At 45.0% G+C, this 9,852-nt stretch overlaps 1 protein-coding gene across 1 annotated transcript; it reads left to right on the top strand.

Annotated features, from left to right (window-relative positions):
- Window positions 1-1,354: 1,354 nt before the first annotated feature.
- si:ch73-43g23.1 lies at window positions 1,355-9,534 on the top strand. The gene has a single exon (XM_037675930.1). The coding sequence runs from the start codon at window positions 1,366-1,368 to the stop codon at window positions 9,532-9,534; it is 8,169 nt and encodes a 2,722-aa protein (XP_037531858.1). The 5' UTR covers window positions 1,355-1,365.
- The last annotated feature ends 318 nt before the right edge of the window (window positions 9,535-9,852 follow it).

Raw genomic sequence — 9,852 nt, 5'->3', positions numbered from 1 at the left:
ATGTTAACACTTTATTGAAAATAATGGCTTAAAATATGTATGAGCACCTTACCATACAAGCATTGCTGGATTTCATGTGAGCTGGTAAAGTTGGGTGGTCTGTGTTAACCTTTGACCTGCTCCCCAACCACCTTTTAGCATTCACACATAAGGCCATACAAGTACACACAAGGTTGGATTAATTATGCCCTCAGTGTTAAACACAGCCACATATTTTGTAACCAATGGGGGTCAATGCATGTGTCATTCTTTGGACTCTGTAGTTAACCTTTCTTATCCCTCCAGTATTCCAAGCCAAAGAACAAAACTTAATGTCTATCTGGCCCTGATAATGTTTGTCTATAAATAGTGAAGCAATGTGACTGAGCTGGCTGTAAGTGTCAGATTCCAGGCGAACTCACAGGCCTGATCAGTATCTGTTGCTAACTATAAACCCACCCACCCCTTGTGAAGTACCTCGCCCAGGCTCAGACAGAAAAGCCAATGCCCATTCAAACCTCAGCCTGTAGAAGAAGAAAAAAAGATTCAGGCTACTTACTGTAACTAAATGCTTTCCCTGATGCCAGCTCAGAGGGGCAGGGCAGGAATAGAGATGATAGCACGAGGGGATGTTATGTGTCTGGATTAGTTCCTCCTCTTAGCTTCTTCTACTCAAACCTGACACATGGCGATGTCTTTGACATTCTGGAGTTATCAGGTCAGTCTGGTGCTGGCAGTCTGAGTTGAACTGAGCTGCTCGAACCTGGAAATTACATTTGTTGGATGAGGGGATTTTGTGGAACGCTTCAGCAGTGGCCAAAGGTACGGTACATTACATGTTTTGTTTTTCTTCTTACACAAGACATATGTCCTCCTTTTCTACCTACCAGTAGTTTGACATATAATGAGTTTAGAAAGATGTTATACTTGGGGAGGGCTAACATGGTATATTGTCAGTCCAATAGAACATTAAAGTTCAAACTGAATTGGACTTTATTTATCATCAAATTGTAAGCTTGTAAAATAAAATGTCTAAAAATCTGACATGAAATTTAACATGATTAGTCAAATAAATGTTTGAAGTTTACTTGAGTTCATTTTAAGTTGTTTCACAAAGGTTTTTCAGAAATAGTGACAGAGATGTTTTAGCTGTAGGTATTAAAATATGATTAAAATTAATTAAAGCATAAAGACTGGCAGAATGCAACTCAATATTTGATATTTGTAAACTGTTCAGTTACTTCAATAAAATGCTTCTGTCAGTATAAATGAATGAGCTACACACCCTCTTGGTGACCATATCTTTTTGCAGGAGCAGAGCCAAAGGCCTAGTAGAGGAGCAGCCTGGACTGGCCACAGTGACCATTTGGAGTTTGTGGAATAGCAATGGACAGCTGGACTCTTCAGGGGGACAGTTACTCCTTTCTGCGCAGTGCACCTCGCACATTTTCCCTGTGCCATCGTGACGGCACCCCAAACCACGTTGAAATCTTTGACATTATCAACGTCCCTGCTCAACGGAGTGCCATCTCTGAAACCACCTGTCTGTGCGACATTTTTGGAGACGACCGTGAGTCGCCGTCCCTCTCCAGCAGCCCCTCTGCAGGAGCCTTTGTTTCATCCCAGAGGGTGGAGGAAGGCACAACTGCTGCATCACCTCAGCTTGATGAGCTGAACGATTCCTCTGGCTCTTATCACACTGCACAGGGCTCCAGTGAGGGAGAGGAGGGCTTTGAAGAGTCAAAAGAAGGATTTTACAGCCCTATTTTGCAAAACGACTCTTCAGACGGGAGGCAATTGGAGGATAAGGAACTGAGCTCAGAATACCCACAGGTTTCTGACAAAGGTAGTTCAGATTTAGAACAAAAAGGTGTCACACCAGTACCTCAGCTTAGAGCAGGTACCCCATCATCAGTCACCCCATCATCTCAGGACCTCAACTGTAGTAAGAGGACACCCTCTCCTGGATGTTACAGCCCAAGTCCCTTACATCCAGAGGGAAGACTGTCATCTTTGTCATCCTCCTCATCTGAAAATAGACTTTTGTCATCATCACCTAATCTCAAACAAAGCTACTCAGAAACTGAATTGAGGAGAATAACGCCTTCATTCAAAAACACACAGAGCAGCTCCTCAACGCAATCTTTATCTCCAAGTCCATCACTTCCAGAAAACTTGTTTGAGCCAAAAGCCACTGACTTCCATAAAAAGAGTAGTCCATCACCGCAATTCACACCTCTTTCTCAGGATTTTACAGCTTCAGATCTTGAATTTAAAACTTTTATTTCATCTCCTTTGCCGTCAACCAGTGGTTTAGAGTCTAAATCTTACTTGGAAGCAGTACTGGTCTCCCCAAATTTCGGAAATAGCTCCCCCTCCCCTGACATTCAAGGATCATCTCCTCTTTCTGAGCTAAGAGGAAGAGTGTCCCTACCTGATCTTTTCAGCAGAGGCTCTACACCTGATATATGTTTTGCCCAAGATTTTGCCCAAAGCACTGAACATATTTCAGATTCCTCTACTGGAGAAAAGGACACTGCAACTATCCCTGAGAGCCCAGACATTGGGTTCTCAGTAGAACCAGGCAGTACAGTTTCTACACCTGGACCTTGTTACACACCACCGTCTTCTGCTGTTTCAGTACTAACAACTCCTGAGCTTGTTGGGGACACTGTTAAACCTGAATTAAAAAATACAAGTACCTCACCTAGCCTTCTTAGTCCTGCTTCTCCAAGTAACACTGGGTCAAGAAGTCCCTCTCCTGAGCCATCTTTTAATAGACAAAACAGTTTAACATTTTCTGAAATTGGGACCCAGGTGTCTTCACCTGTGGTTAGTTTATCTCCATCACCTGCAGTAGAGCACAACTGCTCTCCCATAGAGGACAAATATACTTCTCCCTCACCTGAGATCAGAATTACAGCATCCTCACCTGAGATCAAAAGGAAGGAGAAATTCTCTCCACTGAAGACAGGATCAGAATCGCCTCTGCTAGATCCTCACTTTGGCTCCACCTCACCTAGAAGCCTCACTTCCTCACCTCATTTCACAGGGATTTCTTACTCTGTTGTTCAGCCAGAGGACAGGACCAGTCCCCCATTTCCTGAACTTCAAGGACAAAGGACTCTTGTGTCCTCTGGAATAAACAAAAAGAGTACAAACAGCAGTGTAGTTGTGTCCACTGGTACCCCGCAACACTCAACCTCGAGCTCTGTTTCCCTGTCTGAAGCACTTTTATTGCCACAATCCAGAAACCAAACACATTCACCACAACCAAATACTTTCACCCCTTCACCTGAACCAAGAGATCTAATTACAACATTCGACAAGTTAAAAAGTCCTTCATCTCAGCACAGAAGTCGAGATCCATCACCTGAAGCATCTCTTTCTGTGCAGAGGTACCAGCAATCACCAGCAACCCTCTCCACGGAATATAATCCACTGTATACAAAACCGACTTCTGTAAGAAGTACACCTGAGATTAAAGCAGATTCTGTTACAGCAGATACAACAGAAACACAGTCCCTCACACATCTGGAAAACAACAGTGTGCCACCCTTGTTTGATTTATACAGGAGAGAGAGAAAAGCTGTGATTGAACTTCCAAACAACTCACCAGTAGAGGCAATTCATTCACCTATATCTGAATTATCAGATAAAATTTCAGACAGCTCACTGATACAACAAACCACAGAAAGAGACGAAACGATAAAGGAAGCTTGCATTTGGGATAGATTAAGTGTAGTTTCCTCCATTGAGGAAAAACAAGACAATCATTCTCCTGTTTTTCAAGAGGAAGTCATCAAGTTTGCTTCCCCTAATCTTAGATCTCCAGAAGATAGGAATCAAGACATCCATTCTCCTTTTTTTGAGAAAGAAGTCAAGTCTGCTTCTCCTAATCTTAGAGCATTTCTAGAAAGGAATCAAAACATCCACTCCCCCTTTTTTGAGAAAGAAACCATCAAATCTGCATCCCCTAATCCCAGAGCCCCAGAAGACAGGAATCAAGACACCCACTCCCCATCTTTTGAGAAAGAAGTAAAACCTGCTTCACCTAATCCAAGAGCCCCTGAGGAGAGCAATCCAAATATTTCACCTGTCAACAGAGTTATATTCAACTCTCCTTGTCAAAATCTCCATCCTGAATTCACTTCTCCTTCCTTTAATTTTAATAACAATGTTTATTCACCAAAATGGGTTGGCACGCCTGAGAGTCCAAAAAGACAGCTGTTAACTAAAGTTAAATGTGAAGACAAAGCGAGACTCACACAGGACATGTCTCACCACAGACGGCAGACTCCGTCTCCTCCCCTTATCAGGTTTACACCTGTCCACATTATAGCCCCGGAAAAACCATACAGACAATGGCAGAGGAAAAGCCCCTCTCAAGCTTTAGCCTCCAAACCGAGTAGTAATTTAAAGCAAGAAGTGACAAATAGGGATAGCCCCAATGCTGACCTTGCTGACACGACTAGCCAGGCCCATTGGATCCAGCTAAGAAAGCAAATGGAGATGGACAGGAAAATGTCACTGGAGCAAGAAAGAGATTTAGGTATGGACGGGGGGATGAACAGAGAGATGGAGGAGGAGCATGCTCCAGAAAGAGAGGCGGGGTGGCAGGGAGCTGCCAGTTACAGAGGGGAACAGGCTGAGCTGTCATTCAGTGCCAGGAATAGAAAAGGACCTGCGAGTCACAGTGCAGGTCCCACAAGCAGAGAGGCAAGTCAGGGACTGCCAACAGCACATTCTTATCCAGAGAGCCTGCTTGTGACAAGACAACTACAGCAACAACAAAGTCTACCTAAACTTCCCTCTCAACAAGACACCCTGGGCGGGAGCACCAGCAGAAAACTTCAACCTGCATCCCAGGACAGGAAAAGGGCTCCTCGACGATTGGCTACAAACAGGCCGTGTCAGAGCTCCAGCTCCAGCATGGGAAGTGAACTTGATGAAGCAGACAATGAGGTGAAGTGGCTGACAGATGTGGCTTTCCGCAGACTGTCGAGCCCTGAAATAGATTACCTTGACATGTACAACTCAAGTCACTGTTCCTCTACAAACATCTCTCAACCATCCACTCAGGAGAGCCCAGCTGGGGTCAACGCAGCCTGGATGGCCTATGCCGACTTCAGAGGTTCAGCACCAAAGCTTGACCATGATGAACTCTCCTTCCATCAACCATCTACACAATATTCAGATGGCCTAGATTCATCTCGACAGTATGAACTGGGGAGCTTTGAATGCATAGATGTCGCTGTGGAAAGAGAAGACTGCAGGAGGGTGAGAAGAGGAGTCCCAAAAAGACAGATTCAGCTGAAAAGAAAGAATACTGTTGAAGGGAAGCAGGATGAAAGCAGTGAAAACAGCAGTCCCGGGGTACCAGCAATGGTGGAAAGCCCCTCTCAGGAGGGACACTCCAGAGGGACTTTCATGAGACAGCATAGTACACCAGCAGCAATGCAAGAATGTCGCACTTCTGATGGCAGTGCTGAACTTGATCAACAAAAGATAAGACAGTCCAAATTTCAAAAGTCCGCTTCTATGGATGAAACGTACTCTAAAACAAAGATGGCTTCATGCCTTATCAAGAATGTGTTGTCAAAGAAGATGCAAAGCACTGATAGACAACCTGATGAGCAAGCAAATGAAGAAGCAAGTCTGTCATCAGGGAGCGTGGTGGCACCACTTAAAGAGTCTCCGAAACCTGACTCACGTGATTTGAGTTCTAGTCTTCAGTCAGATTATAGCCTATCATCCGAGGGAGTTTCTGTGAGAGGCGAGTCAAGCACAAACGAACAAACCAAACTGCCTAAAAGCTATGGAGTGAGATGTAATACCAGGCCAAGTTCATCCAGCAGTGGCAGAAGTGTTACTTTTTCCCTGACTGACATCGGGGAAGATGTTTCTCACAGGAGGAGTGCAAAATTGTCTGAATCTGAGGTAAAATCTGAATTAAACTTGGAATTTGAGTGTGGATCAGAGCTAACTCCCGGAAGGGAGGCAATTAACTCAGCAAATGCCACTGCTTGGGACACAGGAGCGTCTTCTGCCAGTGAAGCCACTGACACACAAGCAAGAGTGACAAACAGAGACCAGGAATGTGAAAACACAGAGCCCCATAAACAAGTGTTGCAGGGTGACAAAGGTACATCTAGAACACAGGAGATTACAGTCAAATCCGTGGAAAAAAAGAAAGCCTCACTAAATGTCTGTCTCACACCCGAGACAGAAAACAAACCTTTTTCACCAGGTGTGTCTAACAGGCAAAATGAGGAAAAGACTGAGACCCATGTAGAGGAGAAAACTGAGGATGAAGGGCATGAAGATAATCCAACTAAAGCTCCCATGCACAAAGTTAGAGATGTGAGGCAGCTTGTGAAAAATACATACAGCCTATCCTTCAAGGCAGCTACAGCTGTACACTCATCAAATGTGAATGACGAGAAGATGGAAAATTTTAATGAAGAAAGGAGGGAAGAGGTCTCAGCAGCAGATGAAAGGGATGCAACACAGGAGATAAAGATAGAAGAAAAGCGGGAGAACAAAGAAAAAACAATCTGGATGGAGAAGAACAAGGAACAAAAAGAGGCTGAAAAAGATCCAAACTTGCAAATCTTACCTCAGAACAAAGGAAGTTCTCTGTCTAGTCCACAGATAATGCAAATAGAATATAAAGCTGTGTGCTGGAAAGATGACAAAAATAAAAGGTCAAGCATCCAGGGTGATTTAAGTGACAAACCCCAAGAATCTTTCAAGTATTTGAGCAAAGAGTTTGAGGAACTCCAGTCCTCAAATCCAGACTCTGCAAACCAGACAACAGAAAACAAAGAGGTTCACAAGCTTTGTGAACACAATTTTAATATTACAGCAGAAATGCAAAAAAACATTTCAAAAACCCATAAAGAGCCAGTCAGCGAGGAGAACCCTGTGATGACAAAAACCGATCAAAAGCCTCCCATGCTTGAAAGCCTCTCTAAACTTCCAAGCAAGGAAAGAGAGGTGTCCACTGCTGTCGTGTTAATAAGAGAAAAGCAAAATAAAAGCAATGTGTTGGTATCTTCAAATAAAGAAGAGGCTCTTCCCTCAATCCAGGCATCAGCACCTGCATCACTTTCACCTGGGCCTTTTACCCCTAGCAGCACATCTGGTACTGGTGGCCACTCAGTTTCCATGCTATTAAAGGAAAAAGGTTATCAAGCTGACATTGGAGCAGTGGTCTCAGACAATCAGAGCTCAGCTGGACTTATGGGGGTTCCTCCTAAGCATGTGAACAGTCTAAAGATCCCCCTTCAGTCCATTCCTCCTTCAGATGAAGGTTTGCTTAAGTCTCACAGAGACGAGACATTTTCTTCGTCTACCACCTCCGGACCCTCATCAGTGACTGACAACACCAACATTGTCACAAAATCTAAAGAAGGTGAAGGGGTTATTGTTAAACCTCAGGATACTGCAAAGCAAAAAATAACTTCACTGGAGCCAATCCCTTCTCCCGCCAAACAAAAAGACACGGGGGATTTTGAAGCAGTTAAAAGAATAGATCCAACTTTCCCTCCAAGGTCCCCCGCTATAAGAAAATTTAAACCAAAGCCAGTTGAGGTAAAATTGTTGTCTAAAGAAGCACCGAAGCAAGAAATGCTCACAAACTTGACAGGAAACAACAGGCCTCAAACCATTGAGGTGAGATCTATTGCTAAAAATTCTCAAAAACCAGCTGTTCCTCCTAAACCTAACTGCAAATTTAGACCTGCAGATTTAGGAAACTTACTAAACGACACGCAGAGAACATCTGCAACATCATCGTCATCTGGAAAACCACAGGTTGAGGAGAGGCCTCAAACAATTGTAGTAAGCTCCCCCACAATCTATAGGAAGATTTCTAATGAGTCCATGGCGACATCAAACTATTCAAAAAAACTGACTGTGTCTGCGGTGTCGAGCCTTAAGCCTCCTCCTCACAGACCAACAGCAACCACCATCTCCACCCCAACAAGCCAGCCTAAAACATCATCGGACACAGAGGCATCTACTGACAGAGTTCAGCACCAACAATCTGCTGCTTCCCCTCAGAGCCCAAGAACTGCACCAAAAACTGCATCCTTAACTACAACACCAGCTGCTAGCTTAGATGTAACATCAGCTTCAGATTCAAGTTCAGACCCCAAACCAAACCAGATCCCTGGGGTTCTCCCATCAGAAGCCAGCCAATCAGCTGCCGCAGATTCAGACAGTCCTCTCCAGTTTCTCAAGGGAACTTGTCATCTTGAGCAAGCTCTGCCTGGTACTTTAAATACAAACCAACTCACTGGTGTTTCCCCAGTGCAAGAACAAAGCTACACGCATCAACCATATGGCAGATCAGTCTCCAGCGAGCATGCCCGAAGATTAGATAATCTTCATTTTTATGCCTCAGATGATCCTCCAAGTTATGATGAAAGAGAGAGCTTCAGTCCACTTTTGCTCCCAGATTTGACTCCCCTGAGATCAAATCGCTATCAGCCCTCATCCCGCCCTCCTCCCTGCCCCTGCACAGCTGGGATCCCCCCTCACTCTGGTCATACATCTCCTCATCATCATCGCAGCCCCCATAACTTTACTCCACCTGGTCCAACACATTCTTCTTACCAAGTGAGCCAGCCCCCTCAACATCCTCTCAAGTACAGACATGATCCGCAGCCAACAAGTTATCAACCAGGCTCTCCAAAATCAAGCCCTCTTGGTCCAAACCAACCCATGTACCAGCCTCTCCATCAGTCTGCTCCCTGCCCTCCCCACCCCTCACTCATGCAGGCCTGTCCTGCTGATCGGTCAATGCAACCCCCCCAACACATTGGCCCTCGACGGCCTCCAGTTCACAGATCTCCCCATCAGCAATCACCAAACATTGCTGGGGCTCCTTATAGCGATCCTGGCCACAGCCACTCTCCTGGCCTACCTCCTATCGATCCTCAGTACATGTGTGGCCCTCAGACCATGGGATCTTCTTACGGCTCTGAATATGGAGGTGATAGCTCTAGTTTGTATTCAGAAAGTAGCTTCGGACAGACGCCCCGCAGAGTCCTTCTAGATCCTGAAACAGGAAAATATTTTTTTATTGAGGTGCCTGTACAACCACTAAGAAAAATGCTGTTTGATCCAGAGACCGGCCAGTATGTGGAGGTGCTTATCCCACAGCAGGCAATGTCCCATTCTGGTCTGTATCCTCCTTCTGCAGCCCCCTTCCCACCCCTCCACAACCCCAACATGTACGCCCCTGCTCCACAGTACATGCCCTGTGCAGCTCCTCCTCCATTAGCCCACCCTCAGGCTCAGCCACCCCAATATCTTGAAGCCTCTGCTGCAGCAACTATGCACCCAAACAGACCTGGTGTTGGCTACAGGAATCCTTGTCAAGGATCCAAGCCAGATCCCCCAAATCATCCCCCATTGGACCACAGCTACCTGGAGAATAGATATTATGTCCCCACAGGGATAAATGTAAGCCCAAATCCCACTCCACCAGACTATTACCACAAGCATCCCCCTAACATGCCCACGACAGGGGGGAATAGGTCCTGAAATAGAGGGCAGAGGCCGCCTTCCTGGAGCCTGTTGGGTTTAAAATACCCAGTTTATAAAGGGGGTGTCTAATGTTAGCCTGTAATGTTATTTGAGTTTAACTTTGCAACTAAAGACGGCAATTCTTTGGTTGTTGTTTATTTGCTGCTGCTATTTTCTGTGCTGGACTGCTTTTGATGAAATGATATTTAGTTTGAGAGCATTGAAAATACATGTGAGTGGCACTTTTCTTTAAGATGTTTGTGCAGGCCTAATGTTTTATATATAAATAAGATAGAAACATAATGTGCCTACAGTGATGCACAGGAATGATGCATC

The sequence above is a fragment of the Nematolebias whitei genome, chromosome 4, assembly GCF_014905685.2.
Source record: "Nematolebias whitei isolate Nwh7 chromosome 4, NemWhi1, whole genome shotgun sequence".
Classification (NCBI taxonomy): Eukaryota; Metazoa; Chordata; class Actinopteri; order Cyprinodontiformes; family Rivulidae; genus Nematolebias; species Nematolebias whitei.
This window is presented reverse-complemented; position numbering and strand designations above follow the sequence as displayed.